Here is a 25,829-nt window from a genome sequence, read left to right on the forward strand (position 1 = left end):
AGAAAGTCAATACAGTTTCATACCTACACGCACACTCCTGATCATGGCGTTATCATACAAGAACAGGAAAAGAAACAAAATGGTGGCTGGGTGCAGTGGCTCACCCCTGTAATCCCACCACTTTGGGAGGCTGAGGCGGGCAGATCACGAGGTCAGGAGATTGAGACCATCCTGGCCAACAAGGTGAAACCCCGTCTCTACTAAAATACAAAAAAAAAAAAAAAATTAGCTGAGCGTGGTGGCGGACACCTGTAGTCCCAGCTGCTCGGGAGGCTGAGGCAGGATAATTGCTTGAACCCAGGAGGCGGAGGTTGCAGTGAACCAAGATCACACAACTGCATTCCAGCCTGGCAACAGAGCAAGAATCCATCTAAAAAAAAATAAAAATAAAAAAAGAACCAAATTGGTGATGCTGTGGTGATTTTTATAAAAAGATTCCAAAAGGTTTCATTTTGATGCTGTTTTACCAAAGTTCCAGAAAGGCTAGTAGATTAGTCCTCCCTTTGTTTAGGCCCGCCTTTCATCCCTGCACATCCCAAATTAGTCCAAGGTCTAAATTTCATAATAGTTGGTGTACCTAAATCTAGGATATTTATTTGCCAATGTCCTGTCATCATCAGGATGTCTGGGAGCTCTGGAAAAAAAAACTCTTTTGTGTGTGTCAAAGCTCTACTTTGGCCAACTTCTCTTGGTCAAAGGTGACAGTTGCTTACTTTTAAATTGATGAACACATACTTTATTTCTTTCACATAGCAATCATTCACTCATGCATCTGATTCCAATTCCTTTGTGTATATATGTTGACATATCATCAACCTATTATCATCATCATGATAATATAGTCATTGTTAGCAATTTATTCATCACTATTAGCATTGTGAATATAATTACAGTAATCAAATTATTTCTTATATGCTTTATTATATATGGACTAAACCCAGCTTCCATATAAGTAAATATTTGTGAGTGCTTCTTTGGGGCTTATATACTAAAAATGAAAGAATAGTCTTAAATGTTGTCCAAGAGAGCTGTGTTCTAGCCTCTCTCTCTTTTCAGTGATTTTTCTCTTTTATATTTACTTAAAAACAATTGATTCATCTGGATTTATTTTAATGTAAGGACTAAAATAGAAATAGCACATTACTTTATTAAGTGGCTACACAATTGTCCCAATACCATTTATTGTATAATTCACCTTTTCTCCACCAATAGGTAGTACCGTATTTATTATAATTAAATTCTTAAATGGTTTATGTCTATTTCTGGACTCTCCATTTGGTTCTGTTGATCAAATTACCCATTCACATGCTGGTTTTCCCTAGATTTTACTATTTTAATTGCTGTAGCTTTTTATGTACTAATATCTGTTCGAGATATTTCCTTCTCATTATTCCTCTCATTGACTTCTTTTTCAGAATTTTCATGGCTATCTTAAAAAAATTGATATACAAATCACATGCCATAAAACTCACCCCTTAAGAATATACAATTTCGGGGTTTTTAGAATATTCACAAGGTTGTGCAACCATCACCACTATCGAATTTCAGAACATTTACACCACTTCATTAAGAAACCAGTCACCCTGCATTCCACCCTCACTCTAGCCCTTGGCAACCATGAATCTACCTTCTGTCTCTATGAATTTGCCTATTCTTAGATATCTCACATAAATAAAATCATACCATGTGTCATCTTTTGTGACTGGCTTCTTTCACTTAGCACAATGTTTTCAAAGTTCATCTATGTTGTGATGTGAATCAAAATGCATTCTATTTTATGGCCTAACAATATTCCATTGTATGGATATACCACATTTTTTTGTTTGCCAATTGATGAATATTTGGATTGTTTCCACTTTTTGCCTATTATGAATCTAGCCTCTCATTTTTAATTTATATGTTAACCATTTAGGTGAATTAGGCTATTCTCTAATAACCATCCTAATGATGTGGTTTGATTGTCTCAGAGTAGGACTGATCTTAAGCTATTGGGTAAAAGGGCTAATGAGTGTCAGAAAGAGTAGCTATTACTAATGACATAATATCAATACTTTTATTGGCATTATCTAGGATTTAAATGCCCATTTATAAATCCACCAAGCAAACATATGAGGCCACTAAACTAGTTAGACAGGTGATTTGTAGATTTTAGCATGCATAAAAATCACCTAGCGCACTTGTTAAAGAGCAAAGTTACTTGCCTTACTCCAAAGATTATGCTTTGGATGGTTTTGAACCATAATTTTAACAGTCCTGATCCCAAGGTACATTTTCACCTAAACTGCCTGCTTTCAGTTCATCAGAATCAGTTACGATCAGGTTCCTAAAAAGGGACCCTACAGCAGTGCTCTGGAAAAGGCTGTCACTTGGCAACAACTTCCCTAAAATATTTCTGGTAATGTCTCTAGCATTCCATATAACTTAGAGCTAGGGATTCTCAGACAAGTGTGAAAACACTGAAGAAGGATCAAACCCCTGTTTTTCTTAAGTAAACACTGACACTACCATGGGTTTCTGGAGAAATCATCCATCCTGCTACTGAAGGGGTTAGCCACTTGTCTGGTCCCAAACTCAAGTCTGACTTTAATTTTGCGTCAAGAGTGATGCCTTTGCCATAATCACACAAAGATCTGGAGTATAAACCACTCTCTAATCATCTACAAACAGCATTCGTCCAAGTGCTTAACTGTGCATGTTAATTGACAGTGTGCCAATACTGTAACCCTGATGCATCACATTTTTGTTCTTTTAGGCCAGAGAAGGCCGGACCACCATTGTGATAGCACACCGACTGTCTACGGTCCGAAATGCAGATGTCATTGCTGGGTTTGAGGATGGAGTAATTGTGGAGCAAGGAAGCCACAGCGAACTGATGAAGAAGGAAGGGGTGTACTTCAAACTTGTCAACATGCAGGTACTTGCTTTTCAGGAATTTTTTCTGCTATTTGCTCCTCAATATAGTGTTCTTTAAATAATAAAATATGATCCAATGATTGCTATACTGAGCAAGAAGAAACTTCGATGAGATGCCTAAAAGTGTGTATCTGAGACTTTAAATCAGAATCTGTAAAGAGGTGGCAGGTGAGAAAATAGGGGAAAGGGCCAAAAACATCATGGATATATTCCTTAGGACAGAGATTCCTAATTACCTGGGGAATATGGTCAAACTAAAAGGTCCTTTCTACCAAAATGGAATGATCAGAGTTTTGGGAGTCAGAGGATGAGAGAAGTGTTTCACACTTGTCTGAGGAGTCCTGGCTCTGAATTATATGGAATGCTAGAGACTTTACCAGAGACATTTTAGGGAAGTCATTGACAAGTGACAGCCTTTTCCAGAGCACTGCTGTAGGGTTCCTTTTAACGAGCCAGGATCTCTAGTGGTTGAGGGAGGTCTCGTGTGATCTAAAATTGTTTCCCAGATGATCCTAATAAGACCATCATCAAGATTCATGGCTCTAGGAAGTGAATAGTTTGTCTTTTAAAAGGAAAGAGCAGGCTGGGTGCAGTGGCTCATGCCTGTAATCCCAGCACTTTGGGAGGCCGAGGTGGGCAGATCACCTGAGGTCAGGAGTTCGAGACGAACCTGGCCAACATTGTGAAACCCCATCTCTACTAAAAATACAAAAATTAGCTGGGCATGGTGGCGTACGCCTGTAGTCCCAGGTGCTTGGGAGGCTGAGGCAGGAGAATCACTTGAATTCAGGAGGTGGAGATTGCAATGAGCTGAGACCACACCACTGTACTCCAGCCTGGGTGACAGAGTGAGACTCCATCTCAGGGAAGAGAGAGAGAGAAAGAGAGAGAGAGAGAGAGAAGGAAGGAAGGAAGGAAGGAAGGAAGGAAGGAAGGAAGAGAGAGAGCAAGCAAGGAGGGAGGGAGGGAGGGAGGAAGGAAGGAAGGAAGGAAGGAAGGAAGGAAAGAGAGAAAGGAAGGAAGGAAAAGAAAAGAAAAGAAAAGAAAAGAAAAGAAAGGAGAGAGAGAGAGAGAGGGAGGGAGGGAGGGAGGGAGGAAGGAAGGAAGGAAGGAAGGAAGGAAGGAAGGAAGGAAGGAAGGAAGGAAGGAAGGAAGGAGCATTCATTCACTCTAGTTCCTAAAACAGGTTATATTGATAACTACTGGTTTTTCTTCTTATTAAGACATGTTATTATACTCAGTCACTTGAGCAACATTGCAGAATAAATAACCTAAAAATATTTTATTCTATGAACAGATTCTGTTTGTGAAAGTATATACATTTGCTTTGATACAACTGTGATTAGTATGTACACACATAGTTTTGTTCTTTTGTCTTAACATTTCAGATATATGTCATCCACATACTATTATTTTAATGGGTGCTCAGAAGTTCATTTTATTAATGTGTGAAATTAGTCATTTTTCTAAAGTTAGATATTTGGTCTGTTTCCAGTATTTCTCTATTCTTAATTTTGCCATTGTGAGCACAAGTAGATCAAAAAAAGTTGTCAAAATTTTGCCTTGTTTTCTGACAAGTAACTTAACTCTTCTGAGCCTTTGTTTCTACATTTGGAATACCAAACCTACCATGAGAGGTTGCTATAAGTTTATAAAAATAAACATCTGAATATTTGTGTACCAAAAAAAAAAAAAACCCACTGAAATGTTTAAAAGGGTAGATTTTGTGATATGCTAATTATATTTCAAAAAAGCTGTTTTTCTTTTTTTAAAAAAAATTAGATGGTGATAAATGGTGGTTACTAAAACTTGCAAATTCCCCCAAATGAAAATACCAAATGTAATGACGAAAAGTTTTATAACTCAGGCTTGCATTTGCCAGAGAGTGTTCTCCAGTAGGAGGGAATCAATCACGGTGTCTTTGCCGAATGCTACCATATGGTCTAGCCACCATAAAGGATCTTTGTCATTTCACTAGTTAGGAATGCATAAAATGTTACTTTAAATCCATTTTAGTTTTCATTTCATGAATGGTTACCAAGGGTCTGTGATTTTGCCCATAATGACATGTTGAATCCTCAAGTGAGATAACCACTTGGCTGTCCTATTGCCATAAGCTCTGTAAGAATGATCTCTGCTTCCATCAGGACTTGGATTGGGAGACTGCTAAAGAGATACAGACAGCTCTCACCTTTGTATATCATATTCCCAAGCTTACTTTCTTAGGAAAAGTTGTACATTTGAAGACTGAACAATGAATGGTCTGGCATGATAGAAATCTGTCACCAACTAGGCAACAGCTTTGAGCAAGTCATTTAACCAAATTGGGTTTTGGTATCCTCACTTGCTAAATGAGCATGAGCTTGAAGTAAGATGACCTCTGATATTTCTACCAGCTCTGGCATTCTGTGATTCTCAGCCCCTTTGAATGGTTCCACCTGGTACTCCCAAATTTCACATTTCTGATTTGAGTTTTGCCCTCCCACTTACTTGGTAAGGCTGGAGAGATGAGGGAAAGACCCATTGTGAGCCTGAGAGTCAGCAGATGCTCAAACTAATGCAGTACTCTTTTCTCAAGTCTCAAAGACCAACCTGGTTTTCATTCAACCTTGTTTTGGTGTTGTTTCTAAGAAGTGTCACTGCTTTTCCATTAGGTAGACTGTTGGCTCTTAGTTGTTTCTCTTAAGTGTATCTTAATTTTTTTCTGATTATAAAGTAATGCATTCTTTTAAAAAATCAAGCATTTTAAAAAAATCCAAACATGTACATTTTAGAAACTTGAAAGTCATCATAAGCCAAATCCCTACAAATAGCCGCTGATAGCCATTTCATATTTATTTTTCATCTTTGCCAGTTTAAAGAGTTAAACAGTATCTTCAAATTTAACTATTTATAAGATTGAGCTTATTTTCACATTTTTATTGGCCATTTATATTTTTCTTCCTCTGTGAAAGTATTTGTTCCTGTATTAGGACATTTTTCTGTTGTGTTGTTCCTAATATTCTTATTGATTTGTAAGAACTCTTTACATAAAAAGGAAATACACTCTTCTCTTACATGTATTGGAGAGATTTTTTTTTTCCTGCTTCGTTCCTTTCAATTTCACTTTGTTATATTTGGCTACTATAAAGAAGCTTTAAAATTGTATGTAATTAGGTTGTCAGTTTTTTCCTCCATGTCTTCAGGATTTGAGGTTGTTCTTTGAAAGGATATTCACCCCATTTCCTTTCAGAATTTATTGTTCTGCTTTTTACAATTAAATCTTTGAGACATCTGAAGTATATCTGGGTGGAAGAAATGAGGGCTACTGGTTTTAAATAGATACTTTTTAACACCTGGTGGAAAAGTGGCTATCTTGGCTTGGAGCTTGATGACTTTCAGCTGAAGCACCCAACACCAAGTGAGTGTTTTAGGTAAGGCACAGAAAAAATATTATGAAAGAGAAAGGTAATGTTCATTTGGTCATAGAAGGAAGCTAAAATCTGAATGGGCTTATTGGAAGAACTGTCCGTTGAGATGGACCTCTTGATAGCATCGATGAGATTACAAAAAGAGGAAAAGTTCCGGGGAAGTATTCATGAGAGGTGGTCCGGTTTGACTTGCCATGAGCTAGATTTTTGGGAATCCAGGCTTGGGCAGGTACTGGGAAGCTGGGGATGATTTTGAGCTGCCCTTTAGGAAAATAAAGCTGGTAGCAGTGTGGGAACAGATGGCAGTGAGAATGCAAGGGATAAGTTACAAAGTTTGTAGCCTAGATTGGTTTTTGTTGAGAGATGGTATAAAATTGATTCAGTAATGAGCAAATAAGGAAGTCCACCAAGCAGAACATATCATTGCAATGTGGTTCAAGGCAATATATAAGCACATGGGCAGTGTTCTGTCAGATGTTGAATGAGCAACTGGAAGAAATCATAATTGGCTAAGAGATCATAATTGGCTATTGTAGGTACAGTAAGGCACTAGCCATAGGATTGGGTTCAGGGCAAGACTTGAAGGGAGGAGCAAGAACAAGACACTACTACAAGGACTAAGACCCTGAACCAACCATTAAGATGTGTAGTTGGACATAGATGAAGCAAATAGGGAAGCAGACCAAAGTCCAACTCCAGCAGGGCTTGATGTTCCCTCACCCTTACTAGGCAGTGAACTAAAAGTCCTTAGATGACCACTCCCCATCCCCATTCCCATTAAAAAGAGAGTTGATCTCACAGTCAGCAATGAGGCTGAGCCTGCATGTTGGGTCACGTGGGTCAAGGTGTGCGTCAGAGCAGGACTGTGAGGAAGGAAGATGACCATATTCAGCCAGTCAAGGAAGACAGTTTTACCTCCCGTGGGTAGTGATCAGGCTCTTTGATTCAGCTTTCCTTGTTTGTAGCTTTAAAAACAAACCCTTGATAGTGTTTCCATGTACTCGTCTTCCCTTTCTTGGTGGCCATGACTTGTTCCCTGGATTACTGCATATTGAGTAAATTCCTGTATACTTTCTGGATTATGAAAAATGTGTCTTTAAATTTTTAGAAAATATTCTTATACTCCAATTTTCTTATTGTTCAAATTGAATTTAACTTTTCTATAGTTCTTTATAGGTTTTTAGTTATTCTTGATTGAGAAGCAGTTAGGAAATCTGAAAAGCTTGATACATGTAATATTCCAAATTGCTTTATGATTCTAAACTTGGAGGTTACGTCCATTTGGACACACACACACACACATACACATACACTTTAATGTCTTGATATTCTTTCAGATATCAGGTAGCCAGACCCAGTCAGAAGAATTTGAACTAAATGATGAAAAGGCTGCCACTGGAATGGCCCCAAATGGCTGGAAATCTCGCCTATTTAGGCATTCTACTCAGAAACACCTTAAAAATTCACAAATGTGTCAGAATAGCCTTGATGTGGAAATCGATGGACTTGTAAGTTGTTTTTCACTTAAATTAAGTCTTTTACTTTGTAGTTTTGCTACAATTGTTGAAATTCTTAGCCTTGCAAATATTTTTCAGGCACAGATGACTGCAACTATGAGCCATACTCTTTGTAAAGAAAAAAAATTCAAATTTTAAATGTATTTGACAATGAATTGAAATCAGTTCCAATTATAAATGGATTTTCAAGGAAAAAAAATCCAGAAATGTAGTCTTTGTGCTGAGAGGCTTAATATTAAAATTGAATTTGACATTCATCTTTGAGGTCCAGAGATAATAAGACTGTTCCAAAACGAGAGGCCCTGATATTTGCATACTCTATTGGGTAGGATTACATTTGATTATCTTTATTAGGAAACCCAGAATAGCATCCGTTTAAGCAAATAAGGGCTTTTATTTCTGTTTCACATACCAAAATCTTAGAGGTGAAAAACTCAGGGCTAGAATGGTAGCTCCACAGTCCCCATAGACACAAGCTCCCTTCATCTTTATCTGCACTACCCTGGCATCAGGTTTCCATCCTCAGGGTCACTTATGATCTAATGTGGCTCCTGAAGCCCTACCTATCACATCTGTGGTCCAAGCAACAGGAAGAAACAAAGAGGTTTTCCAGAATTCCCATATAATACTATTACTTATAAGTCATTGGTCATAATTCAATCACATGGCCATACTTAGCATGAGTATGGAAAATTCAATTTTTTTTGGTTTTTTGCGGTATGCATTGACACTCTAAATTAGATTGGAATTATCTTACTTGGCTGGGCGCGGTGGCTCAAGCCTGTAATCCCAGCACTTTGGGAGGCCGAGACGGGTGGATCACGAGGTCAGGAGATCGAGACCATCCTGGCTAACACGGTGAAACACCGTCTCTACTAAAAAAAAAAAATACAAAAAACTAGCCGGGCGAGGTGGCGGGTGCCTGTAGTCCCAGCTACTTGGGAGGCTGAGGCAGGAGAATGGCGTGAACCCAGGAGGTGGAGCTTGCAGTGAGCTGAGATCCGGCCACTGCACTCCAGCCTGGGTGACAGAGCAAGACTCCGTCTCAAAAAAAAAAAAACAAAAAACAAAAAGGAATTATCTTACTTAGAAAAAGAGGAGAATGGTGAGAAATAGCAACGTTGGATTTAGAAGATTATTAATTCCAGTTAACAATTTTATTTATTTATTTATTTATTTTTAATGTTATTTTTTGAGACAGGGTCTTGCTGTGTTGCCCAGGCTGAAGCACAGTGGTACAATCGCAGCTCACTGCAACCTCCACTTCCTGGGGTCAACTGATTGTCCCACTTTAGCCTCCTGAGTAGCCGGGACTACAGGTGTGTGCCACCACACCTGGTTAATTTTTTTGTGCTTTTTGTAGAGACAAGGTTTTACCATGTTGCCCAGGCTGGAACAAATAATTTTATTACAGAGAGGGAATCCATTCCAAAAAAAGATTTCCTTATTTCAAGATATAGTTTTGAGATATTTTGATGTTATTTGTTGACGAATGCTGAGTTTATTTTTACTCCTGTGTTGGCCTGAGAAAACTAATACTACCAAGAATGCAGTGTATCTGTTTTTATCTGTGTAGGCTATTACTGCAGAAATTACAAGGCCTCTTTTAGAGGTCTTAATCTTGGTATATTTATAGAAAGAAGAATAACAATTGTACCATTTTGGAGCTTCATTATTATAAGTAAGATAAGCAATTTCTCCTCTTTTGGCTATGGAATTATCCACTTTTCATTTCCTCATTTATTTTGAGAGTTATTTTACTCTCTCTTTAAACTCCAGTATTTCACAGGAGCACGTCTCTTGAAGAAATGCACAGAGAAGAGGGGGAGGCAGGAAATGCTGCAATCAACAACATTGTCCCAAGTACCATCATAGGGAGAAAACAACGTGCCAAAGGAGAGGGAGAGATTAAGTCTGATTAGAGGGACCTGGGTAGACCTGTTTGTGTGCTGAAGAGCAGTAATCCAAGAAAAAGATTCATTCATTATGCTGGAGATAGGGACTTAAAGATAAAGTTAACTAGAGAGAAAAAAAAAAAAAACCCTGAAATACAGAAAAAATGAGTAATTTGTAAGAAGAAGGCTGAATAGAACCCACTTCTATATTCTCTGTTTTTTAGAGATATAAATATAACCTTTCTCAGCGACCTCAAGCTTTTGGGATTCCATAGTCACCTATGTCTCAAGTTTAATGTTAAACTGCTTCTATCATCAGAACATTCTTTATGAGACCTAAATCCTGCATGCTTGGTCAGACATTTAATTAAACATTTGCTGAGAATCTTATATGTGCCAGGAATTGGATACTTTCTAGGAATATAAAGATATAATATTTACGTTTAAAAAAAGGTTACATACTAGAAATGGAGATATGTAAACAAAAAAATCACAAACAAGCTAAGCTATGAAATAAGAGAACTCTGCACAGGGAAAAGTGTGATAAGAGAAAAGGAATGTAATTAATTTGGTTTTGTGAGTTGAAAACATGGCACAGAAAAGGCAGGGTTTTGGGGTGAGGAGGCCAAGCCCATGTTCTCCAGTTAGTAATGGTTTCCTACATTTGCAAAGATGTTTATCCATCTACTCAGGTGTATTGTCTCATTTGACCCTGATATCATCCCTGTTAGAGAGGCAGGACTGTGTCATAATATATGAGAAAACTGCAGCTCAGCTCATGTGGCCCAGCCATGACTGTCACACCAACACAGTGTAGTGTAACTCCAGAGCTGGATGCCAAGGTGTTTGTGCCCAGAGCCTGCTACCTCACAGTCTGCTGAGGCCAGAATAGGGACGGGCTAAGCACACCATGAAGGTTGCTTCTTGGCCGAACAACCTATACTCAGCTTATGATGTGTAATCAGTAAACATTGTTAACATGTTATAATATACTGTCCTACTCTCTAGTAGTTTGCTTGTCATTCTCTGCACCTAGTTTGCAGGTCCCTTGAGGGCAATGGCCATGCCTTTTCTATGTCTGCGGACTCTGGTAACTGTTGCGTCATCACCAGTTTGCCCTGATGTTTGTATGTTCTAGGAAGCAAATGTGCCACCAGTGTCTTTTCTGAAGGTTCTGAAACTGAATAAAACAGAATGGCCCTACTTCGTCGTGGGAACAGTATGTGCCATTGCCAATGGGGGGCTTCAGCCGGCATTTTCAGTCATATTCTCAGAGATCATAGAGGTAAGTTTGCAAACATCCCATAACAGCCTGAATTAAATCAGTTCATCAGCTGCTGCTTCTCCCAACCTCACTAACTGGCTCCATTCTGGGATTAAGCAGCCTTAAATTAAACTAAGCCAAAGTCCTTAAATCCCTTTTGAGAAAAGCTGTGAGGGAAAAGATAAGTAGCCTTTGAATCACTCTAAGTTATGATATTAATGAAATTATAAAATGTAAAATCAATGAAGAAGGCATTCTAATGAGCTCTCTTCATTTGGTGAAACTGGTGTCAGATAATGATCCCCAATCTGTTTGTGTAGAGAAGCTGGTACACGTTGCACAGTGAGGTGGGGAGAGAGTGGAGCAGAGAGGGGTTAAAGTCATAGAGTTTAATAAGAGTCCAGGCACTGGGTATAGACTGGCCTTACCACTCAATAGCTCTCGGTACCTCAGTTTCTTCATCTATACAATAAATCTACCTCATAACATGGCTGAGGATTAAGAGATTATATAGGTAACTATCTGGAAAGCATTTAAGAGTGTGTGCCTTGTAGTAAGTATTCAAAAAGCAATAGCCACCCCATTTTAGCAATCCTTCCAAGGCTTGAGGAGTCCAAGACTAAGAACGAAAACATACTAGTCAATCATTCAATTAATTGGGGGATATTTAAAGGAAGTTATCACAGATATAAACCCTCCATCAATTCCATGAAATCCAGAATTCGTATTCTACAATTTTAGTCAACCTCTAACATTATTGGAGAGTCTTTGTTGTTGAGGATAAATAATTCTCCATCATGTTACGAGTTTATTATTTTGTGATGTTGAGCATTGATCCACAATTAAGACCACAAGCCAAAAAATAAATAAATTAGAAAGGATCCTCCTCCACATCTTTTAAAGTTTCAAAACAAAGCAAGCTCTGGCTCTCTTACAATTCAAGGCAATGTAGACTATATATTTTGGGGCATCTATCTGCCTAGTGCTTCTCCAGGCACTGGAGATACAGTGGTACAGAAATAAACCAAGTCATGTCCTCAAACAGCATGGTTTCTGTTGGGGAAGATATGCAACAGACAAACAAAAAAATAATCCCACAAACATGTAACGTGTTGAGGGATAACAAGTGTTTTAAAAGATGGGTAGGGTAATAGAGAGGGGTTAGCTGGGGGTGCTGTTTCAGATAGAATGCTCAGGAGAGGCCCCTCTGGGTAGAAGCCTGATGGAATGAGAAGTGGAGGGCTGGGGCAGGGAGGAATCAGAGGGAGAAGGGGACATATAGGAAGAGGAACAAATGCTAAAATGTGCAGCCACTCACAGTCCATATGCAGTATGTCAACCTATGTTAATAACCATGCAGTCAGAAAGTAGAATAGAGATTACCCGGAGCTGGGAGGAAGGAGGGAATGGGGAGTCATTGTAATGGTATCAAGTTTGAGAAGTTTGGGAAGGTGAAAAGTTCCATAGATGGATAGTGGTGAAGGTTGCACAACAATGTGACTATACTTAATGCCACTGAATTATACACTTAAAAATGGTTAAAATGGTAACTTTTGTGTTATGTATATTTTATCACAATTACCAAAACCCTACATATTTGAAGCCTAGTTTTAAACATGTGACAGTCAAGCCACTATTTATGGAAGGAATGAACAAGGATCAATCATGTAATCCAAGTGGGCATTTTAAATATTCTTTTGTAGATTTTTGGACCAGGCGACGATGCAGTGAAGCAGCAGAAGTGCAACATGTTCTCTTTGCTTTTCTTATGTCTGGGAATTATTTCTTTTTTTACTTTCTTCCTTCAGGTAGGTACCCATGATTTGCCTTTCTCATCAAGTTTATAATTTAATTAGAGAAGTTAAATTAAACCTAATGGAGCGTCCAAATTCTTACAGTGAAATAAATTGCAAACACAAGTGGCATAAGGCTCTGCTGGAGGGTAGACTCCTTATCAGGGGGAACTGTGACTTCCCTGTGTCCTAATTATATTATATTACGAGTTTGCCCTCAGCAAACATTCATTACCAAGGAAAAAGAGACCTCAGTTTACTGCAGAGCATAAGAGTAACTTAAATTCAACAGGTTGCGAACTGGGAAAGTACAGTCCAATAGCATTCTCTTTCCTGTTGTTACTCTTTATAGAATAACAAGTAACTTCTCTGATCTTTTCCTACTTAACTGATGAACTATTTGAAAGAACACAATATTTTGCATTCTAATATTGTAGACCTGGCCAAAATAAACTAGTCAAACTCTCTAATTATACTTTTCTACCTAGTTAGACTTCTCTCTAATTTCTTTTGTCTCTTTAACCCAGTGGGCACCACATAGGCCTTTCAAATATAATACAATCCAGTCAGCAAAATAGTGTTTACTTGTCGTGCCAGCATGCTTCTCTTTTATTATTGTTGAACCAATGGCAAAAATAAACCAAGCTTTTTATTTAGAAATCATTGCCCTACTAGACACAACTCAATGATCAATCCAGCCCCAATCCCTGGGATGCTAGGCAGTGCAGCTAGAAAAACGTGTTTCAGGGGCTGCAGGAACGGTGGGCTGATGCACAGAACTGTATTGCCTGTAGCAATCTGCCAGCAAATGGAGGGGGAGGGCAGGCTGGTCCTGGACACGGAACACCTGGAGCCTATTCACGAGGTGCACTGATCACCCATCCCCCTGGTTTAGTAAACAGTTCTGATGTGCACTCCCCTACGTGCCCTCGGCACGGCTACCCCAACACTCACGCTGTGGCTGGAGACACACACATCCCAGAAGTCAGCCCACTTCTGGACATCTGGACTCCTCTCCAGTTTGGATGTGGTAATTAGAAAGAAGGAAATTGTCCCAAAGAGGCTGGAGAAGGAAGAGTACCCTGATTGTTCCCCAATTTGAGTGCAGGTGGAGCTGTGACCAGGCACCAGCATACTCATTTGGATCTTATTTTTAAGGACATCCTTCCTCTACACTGCACGAGCCAAAATGAATTCCTGTGTAGAACTTTGTTACTTCTGTATTTAACTGCTTTACTGGAAGTAGTAGGAACATTCCAACTGAATGTTGTAGTTACACACAGTATCTTTGTCACTGAGATGTTGCCCTTCAAAGTTTTGAAAAATAAACTAATTTAGAATGGTTTAGAAGTCAGGACTGGACACCTTTAAGATTTTTGGTCTTTGATTCTAATGCATACTAATGATTTTGCAGTACATGAATTTGACATGGGAGCTTTGAATTCGTATTTTGTCCTGGACTTTTGTTATTTAAATAGATGATTAACATACAAATAATATAAAATCAATGTGAATATATGCACCTGTGTCAGAATACTAGGAACTGTTACCCACACAGGAAGTGGGTTTGGTCACTTGGTGGGTTTCAATCCAATGACCACATCAAGGAGGATTTAGCAAAGGAATTTTATAACTTGTCACAAGTGAGGAGCTCACAGGGCATAGTTCCCAAAGCAGTATCTCCCCAAGCTGGAGGCTGGGTCAGGTTTTATAAGCATATGGTAATGAAGTGTGATCTGATTGGATCTTGCAATGAGGTGATGCCAGGAAGCGCCATCTGACTGGATCCTGCCATGGGCTGATGTCAGAGTTCGATCTGATTGAATCCTGCATCCTGCATTGTGGTGTCTGCTTCTTCATTCAGTCCCTGATTCTTGGTTCGGAGCACTTAGGTTCCCGCTATGGTTGCATGTTTGATTCATCTGGGGTTGCTCAGGTTATTAACATGACTTGAGAGTCTGTGGCAACTGTAAAACAACTCATAACTTTGCCACATAAAAGTTGAACAGGATTGGTCTGGTGCAATTACATACATAAAGATCAAAAGAGACCATAGCCTTTTTTCTCAACCAGGGTTTCACGTTTGGGAAAGCTGGCGAGATCCTCACCAGGAGACTACGGTCAATGGCTTTTAAAGCAATGCTAAGACAGGTAGGAGTGTGCGCTGGAGAATGCCTTCTGGTTTTTCACATTTCTTCCTTATTAAGCTTCTTACTGTTCTTATTGCTATGTTGATAGGCATGTTTTCCACCCATGGAATTCATGCAAGGATGGGGCAGAGTCCTGCAAATTGTCCTGGTCCTTCAAGAGCTAAAGACCTCTCATGATTTATTTTTCACAGAAATAGGCTTTGTTTGGGTAGCTTTGGCTTATTCTGTAAATATCTCTCTCCATGTAGACACTATCATTTCAAAGACCTGTATCTCTTTTCTGGATCCTGTGCAGGCCCTGGTGAGTCCATTGAGACTCCAGGATGTCTTTAAACCAAGAAAAAGCTAGTTGGTAGCATTTAATCTCATGTACCACAATCTACCATACTAACTGTAGGTATTCTCAAATGTTAATAATTGTTTTGTTTATTTCTTATTTGAGGTCTATTTTCACATTAATTCATGTGTTGGTTTATTCAAACATTACTTATCATGTACCAGACAGTGTGCTGGTGGCTGGTACTGTACAATCCATTATTTGCTCTCCTGGTAAGTTCACATTCTAGTGCATGACAGAGGAAAATGTGCAAACATGAATTATCTATTTTTATAGAAAATGCCTAAGAGAGGGCCAGAATATTATCCATTCAATTGACAGGAACTGATTACATTTCTTTTCACAAACGGGCACATAGTAGGGAGTATATTCTAATTAAATCTGTTTACAAATCCTATTTCAGTATCTCCTAAACTCTTGCTATGCAGGAAAAATTATTTTATGTGAAGGTAAAAGATGCCATGGATGAGTAGCTTACAATTTAAAATCAAGTCTCAGACACGCTCTTTTTTAACCTGCGGCTAACTGGATATAAGACACACTTTTAAATCAGTGTGTTTTTTTAAAAAAAAAAAAAATCAAACAAAAGCTTGGTGAGACACCAGGGCTTATTTTCTCCTGCCTAGAATCTATCAGAACAAGATGCCCAAGACAGCTCCACCACCCTTTATGAGAGACAACACCATATCAGGGCAGAAGTGTCCATAGTGAAAGACGTGATGGTTGGGTGAATGGAATGCCCACCAGCCTCCCAGCCTTGGGTGGAGCTGGCAAAGAGCATGGCAGCCATCTGGGTGAGCCCTGCTCCCCTAGACCAGAGATGGTCTCCCTGCTACCACAGAGCAGTCAGGAAGCTAGGTTCTGCCAGATTCTGGGGGAGTGTGCTCAGAGCAAGGCCAGGGACTACACTGCATTTGAGGTCTCCCCTAAATTTCCTCAGCCTTGGAGCTTTGGGAGGCTTTGTCTGGTTTTCTTTGCTTGTTTTAATTTTGAACTAATATAAAGGTATATTTTATGCCATAGGACATGAGCTGGTTTGATGACCATAAAAACAGTACTGGTGCACTTTCTACAAGACTTGCCACGGATGCTGCCCAAGTCCAAGGAGTATGTAGACTGCACTCTACTTGGATTTTTTTACAAACATGGTTTTAGATAAGCATATAGCATACCCAGACTTGTTAAGATGCTTCCAGCTAGAAATAGCAGAAAGCTCAAATCAAAACTGCTGTAAACAATAAGCAGAAGATTACACTTCAGGGTTGGTTGACCCACTGCCCCTCCAGATTTAATCCAGAATCCAGGTTCCCATCATTGGCTTTGGCTTTATCCCAAGGCTGATTCCCTGCAGTCACAGGATGGCTGCTAATAGTAAGTAGAACTACAAGCTTCCTTATTTCCCATCCAGTGAAAGAGAGCACACACCTCTACCTCAACCACCAAACAAAACCCTTTGCTGAAATCTAATTTGGGCTAATTTGGGTCACATGCCCCACCCTGAACCACTAGCTGTCTCCAGGGGACAGTGGTGTTCTGAGTGGCCTACGTCCCCACCCCTGTAGCTGAGGTGGGTTACTTTGCAGCTCACTGCTTCCACACAACAGGAGAAGGAGGAATGGATGCAGAGAGCCGACGGTAATGTCACTACAGCCACCTTTGTTTTCTGAGCAGTGAGCAGTACAACACTAATTCATCTTTATATGTGCTTTGTGGTGGATTGTCTCTTAGGACACGTACCCTTTGTAACAACAGATGGTCTCTGGGATTGTGTAAATTTCCCTTTTACACTTTTGAAGCAAATGGTCTTTAAAATTACCCAGGTACATTGGAGTTAGTTTCCTCTTTGAACATTGCATCTATGAAAAAATACATGCACCCCCAGTGCCCATCCACAAAGCAGAGAAGTTGATTATTTGGTTGTAGAATGTTGGTTCAGGTGGGCAGGAGAGGAATGAGAGTGTAAAGGCACAATGAAGAAAAGTCTGCAGAGCCTCGTGAGTTAAGCACAGGTGTCGTGGGTTTACTGTAATGAAAGTAAGCCAATGTAGCTCAGGCACAGAACCCACTCATCATTCTGACCAAGAGGCTAAGGCTGGAGCGCATGCATTGGAGCTTAAAACTTTCTCTGTGCTTTTTCTCTTCCAGGCCACAGGAACTAGGTTGGCTTTAATTGCACAGAATATAGCTAACCTTGGAACTGGTATTATCATATCATTTATCTACGGTTGGCAGTTAACCCTATTGCTATTAGCAGTTGTTCCAATTATTGCTGTATCAGGAATTGTTGAAATGAAATTGTTGGCTGGAAATGCCAAAAGAGATAAAAAAGAACTGGAAGCTGCTGGAAAGGTAGGTCAAATAAGGTTTTAATTGGTGTAAGTGTTGTTTTTAGACGTGTTTTATTTGAATTATTTATCATGATATGCAGGCTTTAAAAATTAAATGTGCTCACTACAACTAATAATTGTCAATTGTGTATGAAATATTTTACTGTATTAATGTCTAGAACTTAAATATAAGGTGATTAACATAAAACTTTCAGCCTATAGAAAGCAGTTAACATAGTTATGATAAGAACTTCTGAATATTCAAAGTGCATTTCATTTTACTTCATATCCCAATGCTACTGTTTGGACAAATGTCATCCCTGTTTCAGAAACGTTCATACAGAAGACTGTAAGTGAATTGTTCAGGGTCAGACATGTGCTGGTATTTAAGAGATCCTCTTCTTCTTGGCTGTGATTTCTATAATTAAGGTGGCAGCCACCAGATGGCAGTAATGCCTCAATTTTGTGGTTCGCACTATAATGGCTCTTGGGCTTAACATTTACTTGAGCCTTACTATGTGCCAGTTATTGTGCTACGTATTTATATGCACCAATTTATTACATTTTCACAATAATCCTATAAGGCAGGCACTATTGTTATCCCAATCTCAGAAATGCAGAACCTGAGATTCAAACAGAAGTTAGAGATTTGGCTGGGATTTAAGTTCAGGTCTAGTTTCAAAGTTCTTATCTCTACTATATGGTCGCTTTATATGTGTTTAAGTGTGTTTAAATCTACACATAAACATTTTATTTACATGTACATGCACTTAAATGTTCAAATGTAGATTATACTCATGAACATTTTAATCTGATTTATGTTATTATCCTTTATTGAAACATGAGGAAGTGAAGCAGATGATAAATATAAATTGTGATATAGTTTTTATAGCATTGCACTTTACAAAGCCCTTTTATGAACATTACTGCAACTGACCTTCACTAGTTATGAGAAATGGAACAGACAGTATCTCTATAGGGAAGAAGGTGTCAGAGACTAGGTGAGTGACTAGCTTCAGAGGTACCATATTAAGGGGGAAGATTAACATTTGGACCAACCGTGTTCCCACTAAACCAGTTATGTCTGGTGAAATCCTTTCCTGTCCTCTTGTAACCGGCGTCAGCTGCTGCTGTGTGCAGTGTTAGGTGTAATAGTATCTCCAGGTTTCCATCAGAATGCACTCTCCTCATTTTCATCCTGCATCCTCTCCAGGACTTGGAGCTTGCTAGGACAATATGTGGTTCCCAGGAGTTGGGAACCCCTGGGTGTCCAGAGTTCTTGAAGATTCTCTTGGCTGCTGACTGTGGGTACTTTAGGGCATCATTTCCTTTACTTCTGAGCGTCTCAACTAACTGTTGAAGAAACACTGTGTAGCTCTGTTTCCTCCCCTGCCCCTCAATCCTGCTTCTTTCCACATTTCCTATGGGAGAATGGTCAGTTGGATGGAATGAAAATCAACTTTTCTTAGACAAGTTAACATGATAGAAAACATCTTGAATCTAGTTAATAGTCTTAACTCCATTAATTGTTAGAATTTTGTCAGAGTAAAGCAGGTAGAACTGAGCAGTATTGAAACAAAACAAAATCTTGCGTTATTAGCCTTGGTCTTGCTACTCAGTGTGTGAGGCTGGAGAAGATGCCCAACTTCTCTGGTCCTCACGCTGCACTTTAGTAAAATGAGAAATTGTACCAGATACTGTCCCAAGTTCCTTCCAGCTAAAACCCTGTTATTCTAGGGATCAGAGATTGAATAACTCAGACTGGCCAGTTTAATTTTTTTTAGTAGCTACTTTGACCTACTAGGGCTTTTAAAAATACGAAAGATTAAAAAATTTTTAAATGTTAGTATCAGCAGTTCAATCATAGTTCAATATTGTTTACTCAGCACTTGATTGAGAGTGAGAGTCAGAAAGAAGGTTCTAGAAAAACCCTAAATCACTGTTTATTTAAAAAGAAATGCTCTCATTTACCTGGGTACAGTTTCATCATTGTTAAAGGACAACAGAGTTTGAGGTATTCCCATCCCAATTTTCCAAAAAGGGCTTGGTAGTGAGAGTGTTGGTTGCTGGGCAGGGAGTGGGGAGGGAAGACTGCCTCATAACCGTCTTGATCCAGGCCCTGTCTGGTCACTGAGATTAAGGGCCCTCTGTGCCTGAGCTAACCCGCAAAGCAGTTGACCCATGACTAGAATGTCAAGAGAAGTGTCAAGTCATTACTGGTTTCTCCTTGTGTAAATTACACAGCAGGGGTAGCAGAATAGCATAATGGCTTAGGAACGTGGACTCCACATCAGATAGCCTGGGTTGGAATTCTTGCTTTGCTACTTATTAACTTTAGAACTTAAGGCAATTCAGTTAACTTCTCTGTGCCTCGGTTCTCTCATCTGTGTAAATAGGAATACTATTTACCTTTCAGGGTTGTGACGCTAAATGAGATCATATCGGTGAATGAGGTAATACTTGGACATAGTAAAAGCTCAGTAATTTTTCTCTATTCTCGTAATAGCTATCTGTTATATCTTTATTACAAATGAAAAATCTATGGTTATTTAGTCTCAAGCATCAAATATCTTCCTTTTAGCTCATTACAGAAGCTAAGAACTGAGGTAAAAAAAAGTCTTAAAGCTGTTAAAAGCCTAAAATTAAGATCTTATGCTCTGTGTGCTGATGGTTTAGATGACTCAACTACAGAACTATGATTTCGACTAAATAGCTAAGTCACAGACTGAACATTTGTCAAGGGTGGTTTGGCTATAAGAATCAGAAAACTTCTCTGGCTGGTTTGGGTAAAAGCGATTTGATGTAAGTACACTTCGAAGTACAGGAAATACAGGCAGTTTGTGTTTAACTGGCTCTTAGAGCCACAGGCTCTAATATCTGAATCTTCCTATATACCTATTCCATTCCTCAGATGCTATATATTCAGACCAGCTTCTTACACATACCCAATGTGACATGAGCCTCTGAAGCCACAGGGCCTCGCAGTTCAAACTTGTATCCAGGGCCAGGAAACCAAATCTGATTGACCCAGATTAGTCAGATGTCTGCCTCTGATTTAACCACAGATTTAAAGCATGCTCATGTTGTTTACAATTGGGATCTCCTTCCCATTGTGAGTGGACAGCTTTTATAAGAAGTTATACTCAGGGAGGAAATAATTGGCAGCTCCAATAGGCCCTTAGAAATCACAGCCTAATCCTTTCTTCTAGGACTCTGCCCTGCGAAGAAAGTCAGGCCACAAAGGGGTTGTGACTAAGGCCAGTCATGTAACTGTCTGGTGGCAGGCTGGGAATAGAACCAGACCCTTGGTTCCCAGGTCACAGTTCTTGCCCTAAGCTGATCAGCCTTCCTGGGCATACAAAGACTTGCCTACCATACTTAGCAGAACCAGAAGTACCAGTTTTGTCATAAAGCTAGTCTTGAACATATTATACCTTTTGTTTTTAATGTAAAGAAAATTAAAGCCTATCAAAATAACCTTCAGGGTGCTTTTGACAGAGCCCTAGGGCTTATTTTTCATTATTTCAGAAGTAAAAACACCACTTTTAATGAAGGTCTATTCTGTGTTACAGATTGCAACAGAGGCAATAGAAAATATTAGGACAGTTGTGTCTTTGACCCAGGAAAGAAAATTTGAATCAATGTATGCTGAAAAATTGTACGGACCTTACAGGTAATGAACCATATGATTCCTGCTAAGAACCTAGTGCTTTCCTAAGGCTGAATTATTATCCCTTATAAAAGATAATAAAAGCTCTGCTGCTCCAAACAATGATATGACTATAAGGGTGACCTTTTTTCAATAATTCTATCACTGAAAATAAGTAACTTTTTGATATGACTGGGACACAGAATTATATTTTTTACATCTTATGCAAACAATAAGAATAGGTCTCCAAGAGGTAAAAGATATAGAGAATTGCACAGTCGTTGGTCATCAGTGCAGGCAACAGAAATAACCTATCTGGGTGACTTAGAACAAACATTCCTTTAAGGAAATGCTCAAATCTTCCTTTGCAGTGTGTAGACTGAACCCAAAGTGAGACTTGCTATTGAGTATGTTCCAGAGGAAAGTATTTCATTTGTTCTCTGAATGAGGACCAGATCCAGCCTACTCTGAAGATAAAGAAACACAGCCTATTTCAGTGGTTTATAGTTGAGCAATTCAAGAAACTCCTAATGGCACCATTTGCCACTCATTTCCACCGCAGCCTGATTTTATAAATGAGTATGTTTTAACACAAACAAAGTTGAACACAACTTAGATTACAATTTTGCAGACTGGAACAGTAGTTCTGAACACTTGCAAATTTGAACAGATATCTTCAAAAGTCTGAATTGATGCCATCTCCTCAGTTATGCACACTTCATATGACACTAAAGAACATGCAGCTACATCTTTGTGTCCATTTGATGTTGGACATATAAACATGTATGCACCATTAATGATAACCTATTTTGAACTTCAAGGAGGGTTAAGGAAGAATAGAAAGCTGAAGCTAATTATGAACTTGGTTATAATTTAAAGATTCAATATTATCACAAATTGCTCAGTTAAGTTTTGTAACACCATGTTCACAGCATGTAAGTTAAACCATCCAAATTAGTAATACTTTGAATTTTTCCTTTTGCCAAAAATGCCCTCATATTTGAGAGTAACTCAATTATAGTTCTTTTGGAGGATTCAGAAGCCAATAAAGTATAGCATGAGGTCAAATTAGAAACTGTACAAAATAAATTATATACAGGGGCTGGCAGGATCTAGCTTGGGAAAGGACTTCTGGTGTATATCTATGTAAACTTCAGGGACTCAACTTTTGTGAATCTGAAACATGAATTTTAACCTAACAGAGTACAACTAGTTACAGGAAACAACATAATAGTAGTAAATCACATTCAGATAATTCAAACTTAAATTCAGATCCTGACGTTTTAGGCATTTTTGAAACAACAGCTATGCTTACATAATAGGAGTTGAACATTGGAGTCATCAGATATTAATATGTAATAACAGTTATCATTTGAGGAACCGCTATGAACTAGGCACTGAGCTAGACATTTATATGGTTTTTAATTGTCAAAACAATTCTGCATTACAGTGATTATTTCCATTGTATAAATGTTTAGAGAAGTTATCATTTACCCAAACTAATATAACTGGAGGTGGAACTTAAACCTGGTTGGCCAGACTTAGAAGCCGTGCTCTTTCCACTACACAGCGCTAACGGAGGCTGAAGAGATGGTTACGAGTATACTGATTTGCTTTTCAGGAATTCCGTGCAGAAGGCACACATCTATGGAATTACTTTTAGTATCTCACAAGCATTTATGTATTTTTCCTATGCCGGTTGTTTTCGATTTGGTGCGTATCTCATTGTGAATGGACATATGCGCTTCAGAGATGTTATTCTGTAAGTAGTTTTAAAAATATTAAGATTATTCTATAGTAAGGTTTTAGTAGGTTTATGCAAAAGTTTAGAGTAGGAAAAAAACGACTCCTGTGTCCAAAGATGAGGTCAGGGATTTAAATCTACCATCCTGGTGGGCACAGAGATCTGATCTTGTTAATACTCCAAGTGCAGTTTCATTTTGTGGACTACAATAAAGCTTATGAAAATGATCAGAAAGCACAGTTTTAGTTGCACATATAACCCTGGTCAGGATGATGCAAATTTTCTCATTATGGAATATAGGCAGAAAAAAATCATAATTAGAAAGTTGCTGGTGACCATGGACTCAAAACAGGGTTATATAGCTTACTATTATCTACAACCAAAACATGGCCTGGAAAACGAGATGGGAATACTCGATGGAAGTCTGGCAAAGGCACTCTCTCCCTAACCAGGCCTGAGATGAGATGGCCCTGCCAACATTTGCCTCTCAGCTTCTCCTTTTTCCTTGGTTTCCAAGGCAAACTACTGGTCTGTTTGATGCCTTCTTTTCATAATGTGCTCAGTACATTCCATTAGGCTGCAATCTAGGCTTGAAAGAGGGAAGCCACTCTTTTTAAGATCATTTAGTATGTTTCTGCTCTGGTGGGATGATTTTAAAGCAGTGGTGAACGGCCATTTTTGAAACAGGGTCAAGACAAAAAAGCAAAAGTGTATAAGAGCTAGTATTTTTTTTTTCCTCCAAAATTAAAATTACCATGAAAAAATGTATCTGTATAATCTTTGTATCAGGTTCCCAGCAGGAAACAAATGGCACAGCAAATGGGTTAATTGATGAGTTTGCTAAAGGGTCTATTTACAAAGGCCTGGGAAGTGTAAGGTAAGCAGTACCCAAGAAGGAAGTTAACACCCCAGCAATACCCAGCTAGAAACTGCTACCACCCTAAGCCTAAAGGCAAGAGGAAGGAAAGGTTGCCGGAACTCAGCATAGGTGCTTTCTGTGGTCTCTGATGGAGGGACAGCAACTGCACAAGCAATCTGACAGGAAAGAAGCCAAAGAAACACATACCCTGGCCTCACTCTTCCAGCCTCCCTATCCTCTGCTGTGCCTTCCATTGGCCAAACCCTGTGAAACCAGAGGACCAGAAAACCTTTTGATTCCGTTCATGACAGTTGGAATCCCCAGACATGGAGTAGGGAGATAGAAGGTAGAGATGGGTAAAAAGTGAGGAGTGATTTTGGGGGACAAATGGAACTAGCAGCTGGGGATTACAACTTAGAGTACAACTATTGTATAAAAAATATTGAGAACGTTTCTGAAAGTTGAAAACCGTTGGAAAGTTACATTAATCCTGCTTCCTTTCTTTTTTAAAATCATTGAAATGTTAAATTATGGAAACCTGGAAGACAGCTTTTTACTCTTTCATGCTAAAACTAAATAACAGGCAGTACAGGGAAGCTATGCAGCCACATGTGGGTTGTTCATCACTATTTTAAAACTTAGTTTTTGGCAACTAACCTTTTCATCATATTTAAAGGCAAGCCTTACTATACCTCTCATCCCAGCCCCTAGGTACTAAAAACCCATTTTTAATGTCTTAGCTTGAGAAGTTTGGGAGGTGAAAGCTTAAAGTTCTCTATTATTACTAGAGAACTCCCACTCCTTTCTCTGGGATAGTGCTAGTATCAAAAGTAAATTATTTTGTGAAGTTGTAGATCTCAGAATCTTTAGCCCTTCCTAAAAGTTGTCATAATCAATATCCATCCTTTAAAGAGCATATAATTAGAAAATAGAACTTTAGTTTAAGGTAACCTTTTTTTTCAGAGTGCTGTCAATAGTTATTTTAACTTTTATTTTAGGTTCAGGGGTACATATGCAGGTCTGTTAATACAGGCACACTCATGTCGTGGGGGTTTGGTGGTCATCAAACCCAGGTACTAAGCATAATAACTGATAGCATAGTTAATTTAACTGTAAACAAAAAGCTATTTCTAGTAAAGGCTTATTTTCCCTAACAAAAATTCTTTACAGTGATGATGATTATTATTTGTGTGGTAGTATAGAAGAAACCACAAACTGGAAGTCAGTCAGGGCCGGAGCTTTATTAGAAAAAGCTTACTTGGAACTGATCAAGGCCCTTACACACTTTGTGCTTCAATTCCCTCAACTCTAAAAAGAGTATAACCAGCAACTAAAATTAGCTGAGCTCACAAATCAGATTCAGTTATAAGCCTCTTCTTGAAAGTAAAAACCTTTGGAAAGTCATAGTAGTCCTAAGAAATTAGGGGCTCCTATGCAAAGGGAAGTCAGAAAGCAAGTCGAGAAAAGGCAAACCCTCACGAAGTGGATCTTGCCCCTCTCCTAGATTTATCTTGTTACTAGAATTTTATGGAAATGTATGTCAGGGAGAAAGGGGATGATTAAGGAGTAAAGAGGAAAAATATTGGTAAGCTCTATGCCTTTAGACTTTCAAACATCATGGAGTTAATTATATAATCTAATGTTTGAATTCCTCTCCTTCTGTCTAGGGTGTTTTCTGCAATTGTGTTTGGTGCAGTGGCTCTAGGACATGCCAGTTCATTTGCTCCAGACTATGCTAAAGCTAAGCTGTCTGCAGCCCACTTATTCATGCTGTTTGAAAGACAACCTTTGATTGACAACTACAGTGAAGAGGGGCTGAAGCCTGTAAGTTCTCTGATGCCTGATCAATTTTTCCCTAACACTTGCTGTCTGCTAGATTATAGCTACAGGATAAGTTTGTGATGATTACACCAACATGTGTTTAATTTAATTTGTAATATTTATATAGCTAATATTTGGGCAACTTGACTG

The 25,829-nt window shown here is 38.9% G+C and overlaps 1 protein-coding gene across 8 annotated transcripts in view; it reads left to right on the forward strand.

Annotated features, from left to right (window-relative positions):
• ABCB4 (ATP binding cassette subfamily B member 4) overlaps positions 1-25,829 on the forward strand; it is a 69,924-nt gene that overhangs the window by 35,266 nt on the left and 8,829 nt on the right. For 5 of the 8 annotated variants that reach the window (XM_005550328.4, XM_045388694.2, XM_065542386.1 and 2 more), the window contains 10 exons: positions 2,753-2,914; positions 7,661-7,831; positions 10,874-11,020; positions 12,703-12,807; positions 14,866-14,943; positions 16,303-16,386; positions 17,425-17,628; positions 21,179-21,279; positions 22,877-23,017; positions 25,526-25,682. In XM_005550328.4, coding sequence (XP_005550385.3) covers positions 2,753-2,914; positions 7,661-7,831; positions 10,874-11,020; positions 12,703-12,807; positions 14,866-14,943; positions 16,303-16,386; positions 17,425-17,628; positions 21,179-21,279; positions 22,877-23,017; positions 25,526-25,682 — 1,350 coding nt within the window. The remainder of the gene's footprint in view (positions 1-2,752; positions 2,915-7,660; positions 7,832-10,873; positions 11,021-12,702; positions 12,808-14,865; positions 14,944-16,302; positions 16,387-17,424; positions 17,629-21,178; positions 21,280-22,876; positions 23,018-25,525; positions 25,683-25,829) is intronic. The other 3 variants (XM_045388693.2, XM_074035609.1, XM_074035610.1) reach the window with 1 other exon arrangement.

The sequence above is a fragment of the Macaca fascicularis genome, chromosome 3, assembly GCF_037993035.2.
Source record: "Macaca fascicularis isolate 582-1 chromosome 3, T2T-MFA8v1.1".
In the NCBI taxonomy this organism is placed as follows: Eukaryota; Metazoa; Chordata; class Mammalia; order Primates; family Cercopithecidae; genus Macaca; species Macaca fascicularis.